The 18,734-nt window shown below is 40.8% G+C and overlaps 1 protein-coding gene across 1 annotated transcript in view; it reads right to left on the bottom strand.

The window, feature by feature from the left end:
- Positions 1-18,734, bottom strand: part of LOC140232643 (NACHT domain- and WD repeat-containing protein 1-like) — a 126,773-nt gene that overhangs the window by 1,947 nt on the left and 106,092 nt on the right. Inside the window, exons 3-10 of the mRNA XM_072312744.1 lie at positions 18,153-18,355; positions 17,057-17,318; positions 16,026-16,189; positions 11,876-12,098; positions 7,087-7,427; positions 6,087-6,293; positions 1,726-3,468; positions 524-708 (exon numbers count right to left, since the gene is read on the bottom strand). Coding sequence (XP_072168845.1) covers positions 524-708; positions 1,726-3,468; positions 6,087-6,293; positions 7,087-7,427; positions 11,876-12,098; positions 16,026-16,189; positions 17,057-17,318; positions 18,153-18,355 — 3,328 coding nt within the window. The remainder of the gene's footprint in view (positions 1-523; positions 709-1,725; positions 3,469-6,086; positions 6,294-7,086; positions 7,428-11,875; positions 12,099-16,025; positions 16,190-17,056; positions 17,319-18,152; positions 18,356-18,734) is intronic.

Raw genomic sequence — 18,734 nt, 5'->3', positions numbered from 1 at the left:
CAACGGTACTGCTCATGCACAACTGGCTGGGCAATCTCCTGCCCGCAAGTACAGCTCTGTTGTCGTTAGAAGCCTGACCAAATAGCTACGAAAGGATCAAAACATCGAGTAGAGGTCATGTGACCAACATCTCCTGCCCGCAAGTACAGCTCTGTTGTCGTTAGAAGCCTGACCAAATAGCTACGAAAGGATCAAAACATCGAGTGGAGGTCATGTGACCAACATTTCTTCTCTAAAGTAAGCCTTCTCATTGCAAACTTCACACCAAGTCTCTAGTCTCTAGAAAAATTGCGCTTGAGTGTGCCAACTTTCTGGCAATGTCCAGGAAGGCATTTGACACTGTTGCCAAGCAACAGTCACCGAAGTGCTGCAATTCTGGTATTAACCCATTGAGGATGGGCTGATTTCGCTACAGACGCATTTCCCATAGACACCTAGATACTCAGGACTCCTCCTGAACGGGTTAATTTGACACAATTTTGCACTGCCGGTGTGAGTGAACATGACAATGCTGATGCTTTACTTCATGGAGCCCGATGCGAGGTCCCAGACCAAGATAGATGCATCCTCACAGCCATTGACCACACACATGCCCTCTGACGAGATGGCCACACACGTGGTGTTGACCGGCGGCTTCCACTTCTTGAAGAGCTGACCGCTCTGAAGGTCGTAGACGAACACAAAGTTGCGGGTCGGATCTTCCAACTCCTGCAGAGGGTTGCAATGATTGGAGATGTTGGGTTTGGGAATCAACACAACACATTACCAGCAAAGCTTTAAAAACAATGCAGGTACATATTTGCTTTGCTTACCTGAAGTAACACAGCACCACAGTGCTTTTGCACTAGTTTCACTATGTCTGCATGACAAAGAGTATTACAAACTGACCCTATACACTTTAAAAACATCCTCTTGGTTTCTTGTTAACCCATTGAGGACGGACTGATTTTGCTTCAACAGGCATTTCCCATAGATCCCTCCCCAAGTATACTCGGACTTGTCCTCAACGGGCTAACAGTGTAAATGAAGGACAGGTAAGTGCGTAGTCAGCAACATATAATATTACAGATAAATTTACTCTGGGTGTACCCTACAGATTACCTAATTTGATATAAGTGACAAGCATACTATGGACCAGCAAAAGTCAAACAAGGTCACAGAAAGTGGCTGAAGATAAAATCTACAGACTGACCTGAATTTGGGTAGCATGCCAAGGTTTCAATGATATATATTCACTTATTGAAAAAGAAAGATATAATATCAGCAATATAAATCCCTCAATCTTGTATGCACATTTACTCCATTCGAGTTAATCTCATCAAGTGTGATTTGATTTATTTTTTGACATCTTTCAAATATATATAACTGCAAGTCTCTGCAAAATCTATTTCATAAAATAACTTGCTCCACTTTTCTCATGATCTTTCCTTCTCATCAGTCCTTCTCATGTACATGTACATGTTAGATTACAATTATTTTACTACATAATATATCCAAAATGATTGGTTCCAGCATACTGTAAAAGGGGATATTTTCGTACAACTAATTTTTTTGCGCTCAACTGGGTAAGAAGATTTTCATGTGTTTTTGATTCCGCACAATCAAGACATCAACTACTGGAAAATATGGCAAGCAAATATATTAGTGCTACTTTCTGGTTGCGCGAAATGCACGAAAATTTCGACACCGCAAAAATTTTCACTTGTACAATATAATGTTCTTTACCTTGATGACCGACACAACATAGTGACCATCATTGGAGATGGCAGCCATGCGGGTGACAAACTCGTGCTGTGGGATGCGGAAATCCTGAATGAGCTTCCTAGCGTTGAGGTCCCAGACGAGGAGTGGACTCGGCTTCTGCGTCTCATCACCACAGACACACCGCTGACCATTCGCACTGACCAGAAGGCTGTTGAGGAAGCGGTCCTCCCCGGCCTTGAAGGTCGACTCAGTCTCCCCGCTGGTGACGTTGATGATGTTGACGTACATGCGGTTGCGCGACAGCGCCACAATGTGGTCCTCGTCATGGAGCGAGAAGTAGGGCATCTTCTGGTTCATCAACCCCTTGAGTTTGGTCTGCAGCGTGCCTGTGTCCAGGTTGTAGATCTTGAGCTCACGATTGCACAATACAACCACGCGGTGGGAGTCAATGAAGCATATATCTCGTGGGCTATCCAGCCCAGTCAACGTCCTGACAGATTTTTGTGTGATGATATCCCACACCACAAGCTCACCCTTGTCAGGAGAAATGGACACCATGTGCCACGGTGTTGACTTGCCACGGTAGAGTCGGGAGAAATTATTCTGCTTTGGCTTCTCACAGTCGTCGTCCAGGACTTCGTCCTTGGCATCTCTGACCTTCAGGAGACAGGGGGTGGAGGGAAAGAAGCTGATGTGAGGGGGGTTGTTGGCAGTCTGGAGCAGTTTGTTCACGAGCGGGTATTTACTCTTCTCCTTCTCCAGGGACTTGTCCAGCCGTTGACACAGCTGTGTGAAGAGCTGCGATCCCGAGCAGGACAATGCGTACGCAGAGAGCTGCAGGAACTCTTCCATCAGCTGCAGGTCTTGATTGGAAGGATCGCACGACTGCGCCAACCGCACGTCCTCCAAGACATCGTACACATCACAACACGTGAGTTTTTTGACCAACCAGTCTACGTCCCACACATACTTGTCCGCAAACTTCTTTTCCCCGGCATGGAATACATGATAGCTAACTTCCTGGAACCTCCTCAGGTTGTCCACTTTGCCAAAGGCGTCAGGTTGGGTGAGCACCAACCTGTCCATGATCATCTCCATGCCTCCCTCGCCCACATAGGGCTTCTTCTTCCCCTTGGCCCAACGATCCTGGAAGTAGTCTTGGATGTTCTTGTGCAGCTCCGCTTTTTCCTTCTCATTTGATAAATATTGCTTGGTTACTACCTCCCTGAAGCACGAGTGACCCCAACATCGTAGTAAGCGTCCATTGACACTGCATTCCTGTAGGAATGGACCAAGCTCCTGGCACAGGGCCACCCAGAGTAAACAGGGGACCCTCCTCAATGCCTGTGTCCTCTGTGCATACAGCTCATTCAACACATCCTCATCGCACGACAGTATATCGTTCATTTCTGCGTCGGAGAGACCATCCCTCGCGATCGTCAGATATGACAGAGATTTCGAAACGGCCACTTTGCCATAGCGCTTCTCCAGGGTTTCCAGATGCATCGCAAACTGCGACGTCACATCAGAGCTGAGCTTCGTTTCCGACACTGCGTCATAACTGTGCCACGAGCAGGCAGCCTGGCACACTAGCTTTATGAAGAGCGGAAGCGGGCAAGCTGCCACCGCGTCCTGCAGGGCGCTGTGCTGGTCCTCCGTCAGCGTCCGCCGGTGCGACTTCAGCAGAGTTTCACTCAGTTTGGCAGCTTCGTCGTTGGCTAGTGGAGGTATCTCTACAAATTGTGCACTGTCCTTTAGCAGATTCTGTATTGCAAGAAAAGAAAGACAGAGAAAAGATCTTCATTTATTTCAGCTGTCACGTGATGAATACTGCACAACCCTCTGTTCTCAAGAAGTATAGACACACAACTAGGAAATGCGCAGGCCCTGTATTAACTCGATGAAAATTACAGAATCTCAGAGGCAATGGGTTAATAATAGACCACGACGATGATTATGATAACTTCATTAGCACAAGAGGTCAACTCAACAGGTTGTCGCTGTTGTCATTAGTGCAAAAAGAAGACATTCAACGAAAAATAATAGGTACTAATTTACATACTTTGATAAAAATACAAAAATGTGATGTTGGATTTGGCATGCTACTTGCACACAAGTTCTGTATGATCATCTAATATTATTTCATCACAAACAGTGCTTTATTATCACTATCATCATCATCCACATCATAATCATTACCCCAGTCTTCATGTTCATATTCATCACTTTCATCATCACCATCATCATCACCATCACCTGAATCTTCATGTTCATATTCATCATCATCACTAGGAGTGTCTAAATGAATTTCTTCCTGCAATATCTCACATTCTGAACCTCTCGTTGTCATCAGGCGTAGTTGCTGAGGACTTGGGGGTGTTTAATCAGACTTATGTTCATTATGTTCAATCATGTAATTCTCCTTAACAGATTAGAGACTAACTTCGGTCTGATGATATTAAGCAATGGTCTCGCGATAATTATTTGAAATTGAATTGTGTCAAATCAGAATTTTTATATGTTCATTCTCAGTTCAGGTGGGGTGGTTCTCTCACAGAATTTTCCCTTGAAGATAGTATTATCCCCACCTCTCAGTCCATCAGAGATCTCAGAGTTATTGTAGATAAGCATCTGAACTTTCAACAACACATTAAGAATTTATGTCGTTCTGCTGCTTGGGGTATTTGTAAAATTGGTAAAATCCGTTAGTTATTGGATTAGTCTTGCACTGAACGTCTCGTTCACGTATTTGTTTCTTCACATCTTGATTAGTGCAATTCCCTTCTTGTTGGTCTCCCTGCTTTGAGTATTGCACCGCTTCAAAGAATTCAAAATATAGCTGCTAGGCTTGTGACCCTTACCAAAAGATCTGACCACATTACTCCAGTTCTCCAATCCCTCCACTGGCTCCCCATACATCAACGTATCTCCTTTAAAATCCTCCTTGTTGTGTATAAGATATGTAATAATCTTGCCCCATCTTATCTTAAAGACCTAATTTCCTTCCGCTCCTCCACTTCAACCCGTTCTCTCCGTTCTTCCTCCACTCTCCAATTATCATGTGGTCCACGCACCTGTACCCGTTATGGCAATAGGGCTTTTTCTGTTATTTCCCCATCTCTTTGGAATAAACTACCTCTCTATATTCGTAATGCTGAAAATGTTGATAAGTTCAATTCATTGTTGAAAACTTATCTGTGTACTCAATCTTAATTCTTCTGTTGTTGTTGTTGTTGTTGCTGTCGTTATATCACAATATGTACATAATGCTGTATTTTACCTTTATGACATACTTTTTTTTTCCGAATTGATGCGCTTAGAAACATCAGTATTAAGAGCTATATAAATGTTATTCATTATCATAATCCTTATTATCATCATCATCATCACCATCATCCTAACCTTAATGTTCTTTATCATCATCATCATCACCATCATTCCAACCTTTATGTTCATCATCATCATCACCATCATCCTAGCCTTCATGTTCATCATCATCATCATCATCATCACCACCATCATCCTAACCTTCATGTTCATCATCATCATCATCATCATCATCACCATCATCCTAGCCTTCATGTTCATCATCATCATCATCATCATCATCATCATCATCATCATTCCAACCTTCATGTTCATCATCATCATCATCATCATCATCACCATCATCCTAACCTTCATGTTCATCATCATCATCACCAACATCATCCTAACCTTCATGGTCATCATCATCATCATCATCATCATCACCATCGTCCTAACCTTCATGTTCATCATCATCATCATCACCACCATCATCTTAACCTTCATGTTCTTCATCATCATCTTCATCACCACCACCACCATCCTAACCTTCATATTTATCATCATCATCATCACCATCATTCCAACCTTCATGTTCATCATCATCATCACCATCATCCTAGCCTTCATGTTCATCATCATCATCATCATCATCATCACTATCATCCTAGCCTTCATATTTATCATCATCATCATCATCATCACCATCGTCCTAACCTTCATATTTATCATCATCATCATCATCACCATCATTCCAACCTTCATGTTCATCATCATCATCACCATCATCATCATCACCATCATTCTAACCTTCGTGTTCATCATCATCATCATCATCATCATCACCATCATCCTAGCCTTCATGTTCATCATCATCATCATCACCACCACCATCATCCTAACCTTCATATTTATCATCATCATCATCACCAACATCATCCTAACCTTCATATTTATCATCATCATCATCACCACCATCATCCTAACCTTCATGTTCATAATCATCATCATCTTAATGTCCATTGTCACCATCACCATTCCAACAATCCTAATAGCAGCCAACATGCATTACTGACCTGAAGCTTGGTGAAACCGTCAAAGTCCTTCCCTCTCGTCGTCAGGATCATCTTCACACAGGGAGCCAGGGTCTTGGGGATGGCGCTGAGTGCCTCGGCCTCATCATCACTGAACTGGTCCAGCCCGTCGATGATGACGACGAGAGGTCGCTGTGGGGTGACCTTCTTCAGGAGCTGTGGCAGATCTTTGTGCAATCTCTTGATTCCCTGAAATTCAATCAGACAGTTTGAGGTTTTGTTTTGTTTTGTTTGTTTTTGTTTTTGAAGGCAAAACGACTCAAAACACATGACAAAATAAGAGGTATTCCCTATTAAAATGAACGCACAAAAAACACCATGTTTTGCCACTGTGCAAAGAAAAGATTCAAAAGTTTTGATATCATGATGCAATACAATTATGTACTTCAATCTGAGAAAGAGTTGTGGTCACCATGATCTGAGCAAACTTGGAAGAAAAAAATTATGATGTCATTATCTTTTTAACCTTTTGAAGACTAGTTCCCGGAATACTAGGGCAAGTGTCTGTGGGAAATGTGTGCTGTATAACAAAATCAGCCTGTCCTCAATGAGTTAATATCCCAGAGATCTTAATTTGACAAATGCTTGCTGATCACTGATTACAAGTGATTACAAATCATAAGTATTATGGCACTACTATTTTGTTCTCGTTAATCCATTCCTTCAAACTAAAACTAATTTGCAACAACAGGAATGTTGAATTGCTCACTCTAATTCATAAGGAAACTAAATTTTCACACTACAATTAGCAAAATATCTTCTTGCTGTGAAAAATAAGATTGTTGAATAACGATGCGATATAAATGTATTTGTAATGGTTACAACACATTATCAAATCTTCTGAAAAGAAAAATCACCTGTTGCGAGTTCGAACAATATTTCTTGGTAGGGCAAATGCAAAAATGCAAAACCAAGTAGGCACAGGTGACATCAACCTCATTAAATTACAGAAATAAAGATTCCTACTGGTATAAGAACTCACCCTAGCTCCTATTGATATATGCTCCCCATACAGGTAGGCAATCTGCTCACATACGCTCCTGAAGACCTGGTTTGGTGTTGACGACTCCGGGGAAGAACCGACAAACCTGATCACACAGGCGCTGTTGGGCAAGGCTTGAACTGCTGTCTTTGCGCCCATGGCGGCCAGCGCCGACTTGCCACATCCCTGCGGCCCGTGCAGGACCAATGGCACACTGCTGTCGCTGCTCAGGTAAGAGCTGATCTGTCCCACAAGGGCGCTACATCCCTGGAATGTTTCAACCTGCTTTTGGCAGAGGGAGGTGTGGTGCTCCAGCTCGGCACGCAAGCGACGGTGGATTCCTGGACAAAAGAGACATGGCGGAGTGGGAAACTTGTCAAGCTATAAAGTAGTCACTAATTTTTATCTACAGCAACACACTGCTTTGAAGCTCCATATCATTGCAATTTTTATTAATAATATTTGCTTTAGAAATGTCAAGGTGATATCATCAACATAACTGACTTGTATATACTGTTTGCCTACTCGTTTAAGATTTATGGAGTCCTTGAAATGCATCAAACAATCAATGATAACATAGTAGTACAATTTCTAAATTATCCAAAAAGAGTTAGTAATATATTACCAACATACAAAAAGCTTCAAAACATCCTTTAAAAAAATTTATTGAACAGGAAAGTCAGCATGTTTGGGCTAGGTAGGTGAACCTTTAAAGATAATAAAAAGTTTTGGTACCTCAAAAATTTCCTTGTCTTAGTTTGTGTTTCAGGTTAAAGTACCTTTCATATAACTAACACTGTGAGACTTACTCGCCCCAAAGTGCTCTCATGTCTTAGTAATCATGCAATTAACTGCGACCAGCAGCCCCATACGCATAGCGACCAGCAGTCCCATACGCATAGCGTAATCGGGCTTCGCATTGTAGCATTCAGGATCATGACAGATTTAGTATCGCGGGATAAATGTTAACTTTAAATCCAAAAAATTCTTCAATTTGAAGACTTACCAATTAAGGTGAAGTATTGAAAACAGGCTTCGGGCAACGTTTGGTTCTGCCTGTAGTCCCTTTCTGTTCGAATTGATGACTGAATGTGACTCGGCCGAGAGGACCTTGGGAGAGCTACATACACCATCATGTGCACTGAATACTACAGCCAGTGCATGCGAACACATCGCATGCGCACAAATTTCAAATCCCATATCAGCGGATAAGATGTTTGTGTGCGCATGCGCTGGCCGTAGTAGTCAGTGTATGCATGGGTCCATGGTGTATGTAGCTCTCCCAAGGTCCTCTCGACCGAGTCACATTGATTCAGTCATCAATTCGAAAAGAAAGGGACTATTGGCAGAACCAAATGTTGTTCGAAGCCTGTTTTCAATACTTCAACTTAATTGGTAAGTCTTCAAATCGAAGAAATTTTGGGATTTTAACCCTAAAAGGGCCGGGGGGGGGGGGGGGGGGGGGGGGATGGGGGGCGGAATCCGCCCCCCCCCCCCCTGGACGTTTCGCGCTATAATTCTGTAACGCGAGAAGGCCTCATCGCGAGGCTTCTTGACTTTCTTCGTTCAAGTCTCGCGCAACTTTTGAGACCAAATTTGCAACGTCCGCGCATACTTTTGCGAAGCCACGCCCATTTTTGTAACGGAATGTCGCTCCAAAACGGGCACAATTTTGTGATTTTGTGTACATTTCCTATGGAAAACAGTGCTCTGTCATGAAAGGCATAAAAACCTGATTATTTTTACAATTAATCACTTTCATTGATTAATTTTGTGCTAATTATGGTAGAAAAGTGGTCAGTGACAATTTCCAATGAAAAAACAAAGAAAAAACAAAAGTTGAAAAACAAAGAAATACATAAGAAATTCTGAAAACAATAAAATACATATTAGAATTGAAATGAGTTTTGGAAGTTTTTGTGATGTACAATTGTTGAATATGCTTAAACAGATTTACAGATCAAAAATTAGACTCTCAATGCTTTTAATTAAGCTAAAATATCACCTTGAGCTTAATTTGCATAATTAATTAATTAAAATTAGAAATTGATTGTTTCAAAAAATCTTATAACACAATCTTGTAGATTATGACGCGGGTCTCACGCATGCAAAATTTCGTCGCGATCGCACCACCGATGGCCGAGATCTCAGGGGGGGGGGGGGGGGGGGGGCGGAATCCCCCCCCCCCCTCAATTAGAAATTGATTGTTTCAAAAAATCTTATAACACAATCTTGTAGATTATGACGCGGGTCTCACGCATGCATGCTATGCGTATGGGGCTGCTGGTCACAGTTAGCTATGCGTACAATGGGCTGCACGCTGCTGGTCGCAGTCAGTGGTTTCGTACAATATTTATCGACGCTGTACGGCGACGGCTCTGGTACGAAACCATTATTGCATGATTACTAAGACATGAGAGCACTTTGGGGCAAGTAATTCTCACAGACAACGTACTTTAATGTGAAGCACAAACCAAGACAAGGAAATTCAGGGAAACTTTTGAGGTACCAAAACTTTTTATTATCTTTAAGGTGCAAAGGCGGTCAATTATGAAGTCTTTTGACACTAATCCTGGCCAAATAGGCACCAACTGTCAGCTGCAAGAGGAAGAGAGACAGAGACGTGAAAGAGAGCAGGGAGGGAGGGAGAAGAATGAAGGAGTCTGGAACCTCACTGATCATTTCATTTCAGGAGTTTGGCAGACTAGTAATCTAAATCTCTGTCTAGTGTTATTGATTCCTCATTAGACATAGCCTATACGTTACAGTACATGTGCATTTGTATTTTTTAGCTTCTTTTATATGCTATTGCTTAACAATTTGTTTTAGAGCCCTAAAAACACTGTTATGTCCCATTCAATAATATGCTTGACACAAAATCATATCATGTTTGGTTGTTTTTTACTCCAGAGTACCAATACAGTTTCTAACTCGAAAGGGGAAAAAAAGAGAAAAAAATCAAACAGCAATTGACTGTCTTGTTTAATCATCAACTTATCATCACATTCCCCCCTTTCTTGCTTCTGTTGCCACATCGAGAATGGACAATATTGGCTGAGAGCCCTCAGGCTGTGTTTCAAGAAAGCTGCGCTACCCTACAAAGTTACGGCTGAAATCACGACTAAGTTTCTGGGTATATTCTACTCTAATTCACATGGGAAGTTCTTCTGATGGCTCTTATGGATCAGAGAGAAAACTGTTCAATTCAAAAGCATCTCTTTTTGTTTGATATCATTTGTGGCCAGCCAATTATATACACAATAAAATCATCTGCAAAAACGTTTGGCTCACCCCCCCCCCCAACAAAGACATACCCGTATACACTCTTTTTCGTATAGGTTGTAACATTCAAAACGAGACAGAAAATGATTTCAAATATTAACACACTAAGAATTTTTCATCATTTCAAGTTATACACCTATCTTGTGTAATCTAAGGTTTCCAAGGTATTTAAGGTTTTACAAGCAATTCTAGAGTGTACGTAAACCACAGAAACACTATCGTGAATCTTTTATTACATAAATCTCCTACTGCATACTCACAAAAAACTTACACCACAATACAATTCTTCTTTTTTTTTTAAATAAACTTCAAACTAAGATTTATGTTTGCTAGGTAAGGTTAATATTTAACTTGTTTCACATTTCAGTATGAAAAAAAAATATAAATGCATAAGCATGTTTTCAACAAGCTGAAATGACTTTGCGTGGAAAACAAGGGCTACAGACTACATAGAGCTCATGTCTTTCACCTTAGAGGATAAATAATCCCACAGCGAGATAGACAGAGAGAAAGAGATAGACAGATAGATATAAAGATAGATAGACAGATAGATAGATAGATAGATAAATAGACAGATAGATAGATAGATAGACAGACAGACAGACAGATAGACAGATAGACAGATAGATAGACAGATAGACAGATAGATAGATAGATAGACAGAAAGACAGACAGATAGATAGACAGACAGACAGAAAGATAGATAGATAGATAGATAGATAGATAGACAGACAGACAGATAGATAGATAGACAGACAGACAGACAGATAGATAGACAGACAGACAGACAGACAGAAAGATAGATAGACAGATAGGCAGATAGATAGACAGACAAGTAGATAGATAGATATGTAGAAGAGATAGACACAGAAGAAGAGAGAGGGGGGAGGCAAGAAATAGCATATGACAAAAAGAAAGTGATCTGTGAAACTTGGAGCAAAATTCAAGGAAACAGAACTGCAATAACAACTGTTTGCTGACTGTCTTATTGTGAAATCCCATGAGTACTTCACACACACACATGCACACCAATAAATATATATATAAATAAGTATATATAAATACATACATCCTGTTAATGTCAGTATGATAAAGCTTCTCATATAATTCTTCTTGACAATCACGACAAAGAGGGAGACAAGTCTTCTCCGATTTGCTTTGTTTTAAAAATGGAAACGATACACAAATGACACTCCATGCTATTGTGAAATGAGAAAGTACTCCACACGAACACTCTCCTTTAGATGGCTGTTAAGCGCTAATTGTCTGATGCTGCTTTACACAAGTCAATAACCTAAAATGGTCACGCCTTCCTCAGGTTACTCAACTGTTAACATGTTTTCGGTCACTCCTATTCATAACACTTTCAGATTCCGGCTCTGATGGATGACGATTTGGGCTGAGCTTGCGAGAACACACGCAAACGACTTTCTCCTATGAACTTACCATGATCTACCATGACCTATCGACCTTCTCCAATGACCTTTGACCCCACCAAGCTACTTACTTGAGGCCTTGACGTCCTCCTGCTGCTCGGCGATGGCCCGGTCGATGAGTTCGCGGACAATGGTCTGCACCTGCGAGCAGAAGTTCTCGAGGTACGTGGCGTGGCTGGACACCCCGTCCGGGTCAAGACCCTTGGGGCCCCAGGGCACCTCAAAGGGCAGGAAGTTACCCTCGTTGACCTTAGAGTGGAGGCGCTTGGTCAGCTGTGCAAGCTGCTCGTTGGACTGGATGGAAGATGGGGTATGTGAGACAGGAATGGGGAAGAGATGGACAGAAAGAGTTGGTTATGACACAATGCCAACAAACGCCATCTTGTGGTCACCCATACATAACCCAATGAAGTGGTTCCCCTCCTTAAAGTACATATAACTGGACCCCATGGAAGACCATCTAATCCAGCTGAATATGGGCTATCCAGCAATCTTCTCAAATGAAAAATGAAAGAAACAAACAAGGTCCTTCCGCTAACAATCACCTTGGGTACATCAACTTACTAGAAAATTGGAGTTCAGTACATTATCTCAAATATTTCTGTCAAGTAATGGTGACTACCAGTTATCATGTTTTACAAAAATGTCACAGCCATTAAGCAAGTTTGTTTAACTCAGTCACAAAGAATCTCTAAGAATGATTCCTGTCAAGCTTGGTGGAAATTGCTACAGTATGGAAAAGGGAAGACATAGTTGTCATCAAATTTATCAAAATTTATCATCTCCCCTCCACCTCCCCAACTGCCCCAAAATTCGGTCAAAATCAGACAGAGGAATCTGAACAAGAACTAAAAATGCACACACAATGGCGGTTAGTAGACGACAGATCACAGACGACCAGGAAAAAGTAATAAACGAACTCACTCGAGACCTTGGCACAGGTGAGCTATGTATATCAGAACCTTGGCCCTTTCACAGCTATATTGGTAATATGCAATCATCTACTGGGAATACTGTAATATGATACTACACTATAAAGATCTACTGGCATACTTGAATGAGAGAGGCTTTGAATATGACTAAGATGTTTGGCAGGCACAACTAAACCTTGAGCTCTCCTTGAGAACATTAACCTGCTCAAAACCACAGCTATCATTCTATACTGCACTCCTACTGTGGACATGAAATTCAGAGTTTACAAACTCAGGTATGCCGTGAAATAATCATGAGACATTTCATGAATGCACAATGTCATTAAAAACACCATATACACCAACTGCAGAGGTCTTTATAAAGACCTCTGTATATCATCATGTGTTTAATGGTGATATTAAGTCAGCAGCCTCGCAGTTACAGCAAATCATGTTAACCGCTAAAAATGACAAATTAATTTCTGTTCCTGTCTACACCCGAGATGTCCAATAACAAAGAGGTCTTCACAGAAGGTGGGTCCCACCTTTTATCAGGACTTTTTTGTGTGTGTGTTTGAGTATCTCAGCCATTTCAAAAGCAATTTTCATCAAATAAAAGTCGAATTCCTCTTACAATTGAACGCATGTTAATATTTCATACGTGGTTTCTAATCATTTCACAACAAAGGTTAGAAACCCGAAGCCCCATCTCAACCAAAACTATACAATCCCTTTAATGAAGGAATTCCCACACAGTCCTTGTTCACACATTTTGAAGTACACTGATGGGTTGTGTGATATACAGGCATCAGTGACTTAAGTGTTCATTCGGATCTGCATAATGTTCCTATCAATGTCAACATAAAATAGTTACATTCACACGCAGTTGCCAAACTTGAAGTTTAGGTAGAAAACTGTCGATAATTAGCTCCACTCGTGAATTCATGACGCGGGCTCACACGCGCACAGAAACTTTAAGTTACAACTTACAAGCGAGCCCCACTCGATGATTACAACAGAAGTGCAGTCTTTGCTAGATGACCATGTGCCCATACAAAATAGCACAGTGAACAAGACACGAGGTTCACGCAAACTCACAAGCTCACTGATTATTGTATCTACATGGAGCAAATCTACGAGTGGGGACCCCCTGGCTCACGGAGAGAGCGTAAACTCTGAGATGTCTTGTGGTTCTAATAATCTACTAAACTTTAAGATTGCTAACTTTCGAGTGTGTCCACATGGTGCTATACTACAAGCTAATCATCGCGAGTTAAGTTTTCGACATAAACTTTCGGAACAGCTTGTGAACCTAACTAATGAATTTGTTTCTGATGTTTAACAAGTTTTGCTAACAGCTTAGACAGTCTTCTAGATTATCACATGCAATATAAATACAAATTATCAATATTATTATCATTACCATAATATTCAAAATTACACTTGTGCATTTCATTGCAGCATCAATCATCTTCTTTCAAGTACGCCACTAAAGCAAAGGTTAACTCTACGCATGTGTTTTGTTTTTGTTTTGTTTTCTATCCCAACTGCACCAAGATAGAGAATACTGCAGAATGAGAGCCACGTGCTATCATGACTACAGTATAAACTCTCATTGTGACAAGAGGAGATGCCACAGTCATTGTGCAATACCTTCAAATTCCCCAGGCACCAAGGCGTGAGAAGGATGTGCCTAAAATATGTTCCTTGAAACTCAAGACGGACTCAGCTCCTCTTCATTGTCACACAAACCAATTAATACCACACATCGGGAATTCCACCTTTCACATTATCATCGTTCTTGATTCACGCTCACACTGTCCAACCCTAACCTAAGCCTGCAACACACTATACGATCAGACCAGTCGTACGACCTGAAGACCAGAAGTGTGACATCACCAGCCTTGCCATTTTCCAGTCGTGCGACTGGGTCTTAGTGCCAGTGGTAGAGATTTGACATGTTGAATTTCTACGACCGGTCATGGGCTTTCAGCCAATCACGATACAGTATTATGCGAAGAATATGGAAGCGCACGCAATGTGCGCTTCCACACTCATTGGTAACATATACTGAAGCCAGAATGTTTCAATAGTAAACCTAGTTGTGTAGTCTGATCATATAGTGGGTGTTGCCAAGTCGTACAATCTGGTCTTATGGTCTTAAGGTCATATAGTTGAGAGTCATTAGTGTGCGGCGGGCTTTACACAACATTACGTTCATTTCACTTACTGTATGATTAACAGTAAAACGATTCCACGTGATGATTCATGAATGTGTTTTCTTATGACTTAAAACCACAGTATGCAAATGAAACAAATATGTACAAGACCTACATGTATTCCTGGAATAGAACCACTGTTTTTTAGATGAATAAATATGTCTGTCGGAACAATCCGTAGAGCATCATGGGTGTTTTTCGGACTGAATATCTCACTGTGATGATAAAGTCACATGTGCATGGAAGGCAGAAGGCTGATACATTTGAGTGTAGGGCAAGACAGACAACACTATATTTCACTTTACATTAATGGAATCAGGTGGTTTATTCTGATACAATCTTCTACCGGTATTCCTGTGCTCCATTAAACGCTCTCTTCCGATCATGTCTGTGGGAACAGTTTATAAAACTGAGAAATGAAACTGATTTCTCACCTTATTCTCATAAAAAAAAATAAATAAATATAAATGTGGAAAGATTATTTTGCTATTCTAATACTGGACATCTTATCCCAGCCTGGTGATGATTATCTGTACATGATTTTTTCTTTTTTTTACACCGATGTCTGCAGTGTACCAGCAGGTTAATCAAATGTTCTATTAAAAAAAAAAAAAAAAAAAAAAAAATGTTCAGGACTACTTGTACACTTGTACACATGATGCCAGTCTAAGCAAAGGAAGAAATGCAGTGAAATGAACAATGGTATCAATCAATACTAGTGAAGGAGGGAAGGAGAAGGAGAGAGGGAGTGGAGAAGAGAAGGGGAGGGAGAGGGGGAAGGGAGATGGAGATGGGGGATGGGAGATGGGGGATGGGAGATGGGGGATGGGAGATGGGGGATGGGGTGACATGACATTTGCTCCTGCGACAGTTGCTCCGGTCTCATTTTCTCCAAGACCTTCGGGTTAGAGTTGTGATGGGTTTTAAGTTAGTTTGACGCGAGGATTAGGATTAGCGTAAGGTTTATGTTTGTGTGTACAATCTATGTTTGGCTTTGAGTGTAGCCATTTCATGGGAGCTGTTGTAGCAGGAGCTAATGTCATGGAACCCAGGAGGGAGATGGGGGGGGGGGATGGAAGAGAAATACTTACCTCACTGTCGACCTCCTTTCCAGCTTCAGTCTGGACCAGGTCAAGGTAGTTGGTTGCCATGGAGTCATTGCAGTCGATGCCCTTGAAGATGCGGTGAGCCCAGATGATGCTCTCACTGGAGCTCTCGGGACTGAACACTCCCTTCTCTATCTCAGTCTCCAGCACTGTGTAAAACAAACAAAACATGACACTATCTCATTCTCCCGGTTCAACCACATCCTAGCCTATCAAAAGCCACAGAGAGGAAAAAAAAGGCAAGAACACAAAATTCTAATGCTGTCTCTTTTTAAGTTTGAAATACCAGATTTTAGGGAGGAACATCAACTAGTCAAATGGTGTAATAAATATTTGACAATATCAGTACAAGGGCTGACACTTACATGGAATTCTACTGCACATATCTTGTATTTGAGAAAGATTATGAGGAACTAGTAAAATTCAGTAAATCTGCACAAATCAGAATTTTACAAAATTTTGTCAATATGATGAGAAATAGGAACTACAATCTTTTAACGTGCATTTGCAACGGAAGAATCTTGACTCACATTTGAAAATTACGAAGGATTTGAAAATTCTACTTCTGATACAAACAATTATCACTGAACTACAAAAGGCTTGCACGACAGCAGATTTTGTACTCTTCATGAAACAGTAAAAATGAGCAAAAAGAATCACAATACAGTAAGATACAGCACCAAACCGGAGAAAAATGGCTTTTGGGATTTGATGATGTAGCTTATCAATGGCACTGACAAACTGCTCAGAGTGCAATTAAAGAGTTGGTTCGCAAAAACCGATAAGTCCATTTTTTAAGATTTTGAAGTACGGTCTCTGTCATAAAGTACAAAATAATATCTTTTAAATGATATATTGGTCACTACATATAAAGGCACATTTTTTAAGTTATGGTCAAAACAAGCAACAATTTTCCTATTATTCTCTCTATTTTTCTTGACCTTTAATCGCAAATACCTCCATTTGGCAAATATGGACTTAGCGGTTTTTGCGAACAAACTCTTCCAATTCCTTACTCGACGCCATGTACATCTCCTTCTCCTCCTTCCCCCAGCAGCTGCTCAGGATCGTGTGCACCTTCTCCCTGCTCTGCTGGCCCTTGCTGCTGCCGTCCTGGTAGATGTAGACCGGGGGCGTGGCGTTGGAGTCCAGCTGGTAGCACTGGGAGAGGAAGGCCTTGTCCTCCTCGCTGCCCACCTTCTTCAGGAGGCGGTCGTAGGCCGAGGCCAGGATGCGGAGCGGCGCGGCCAGGCGGTCGTACTTCTGGTTCAGGAAAGACTGTTGTAGAAGAAAGATGGCAGATTGGCTCTTAAAGAACGCTTCATTCCAAGGATGATTTAGCTTTGATAGTGCAATAATAAAGTGCTCCTTATGCCGTGCATTTCCTAGACAAAACTTGTCAGCTTATTTTTAATATAAAAAATATACAATATTTGTGCTAAATTAACTGCTTTCTTTTTTAAGTTGTTCTTATAGTAGATTATTTTACTATTACTTCTCTGTCACCATTCAATTTTGAAAGAAACAATATTAAAACACAAAAACCCCACTAAGTTGCCCTACAAAAGAACTGGGATGGGTTCTTCAAGAAATTGAGTAAAAGACTGATAAACATAAAGCAGGTATTTCAAATCAGATTATTACAAACTCCACCGTCAAAGATAGCAGACTCATTCACTAAAGTGTCTCACCATGCACAAGATCGTTCTTTTAGAAAAAGGAAACATTCATGCAGATAACTGAAACTTTGAGATCTGTAAAAAGATTTCAGTAAATCAGTAAAAGATCAGTAAATTAACTTTACCAACTATGATGAAAAAAAAAAAATCCAATTAATGGAAAATCTCCTCATATTACCAATTGAACATCACTGTATTGCATCATCAAAATTATGATTAAACACATAAAAGAATTGTCATTAAAAAAAAGCTGCTCTACCTCACAAGTGCATTGTGCAATCTGAGATGTAAAGCAGGTCATAATATTGACAACACACAGACCGTATATTGAGCAGTATATTTCATAGCACTGTCATGCTTTTCTCCGTTACTGATAATTGAGAATTCAGATATCTGGGTGTGAAGCATCAGGACTGAATTTAAACCCACTCACAATGAAGTTGGGTCCCATGGAAAGGATTTGGCAGTTTCTGATTTCGTTGGCACACTGGTCTAGGAAGCGATGGTCTCGTATCCTGTCGTCCCAGATGCCCCAGTGGAGGTCGATGACCTCAAACTCATAGCCCTTCCCGGCGCAGTACTCTCTTAGTCCCGGGTACACCTTTTCCATGAGGGCACAGCGTTCTACCTCCGAGTCTGAAGGTGAAGAGAAAAAAAAAAGATGGAGAAAACTGGGATGATAATACAAATAAAAATGATGATAGAGAAGATTAAAATAATAATAACAATGAAATAATGATGACATTAACAAAATGATAAAAATTTTGTTAAGAACTTATCCACGACTCCAAAGCATTTCTTCAAACACTACACATGATATGTAAAATGGACATGATTTCTCATCTCCCAAGTTGCCATATCATAAATCTTAATGACACTCTCTCTCCCAAAAGTTACTCTTTCTTGTGAAAAAAAAAAATTAAAAATGACAATCTTGATACAAATGGATGGGTATACTTCTTGTTACAGCTGACTGGTGAGTTGGTTATTACTTCTTCTTCTTTTCTTTTCTCTT

The sequence above is a fragment of the Diadema setosum genome, chromosome 9, assembly GCF_964275005.1.
Source record: "Diadema setosum chromosome 9, eeDiaSeto1, whole genome shotgun sequence".
In the NCBI taxonomy this organism is placed as follows: Eukaryota; Metazoa; Echinodermata; class Echinoidea; order Diadematoida; family Diadematidae; genus Diadema; species Diadema setosum.
This window is presented reverse-complemented; position numbering and strand designations above follow the sequence as displayed.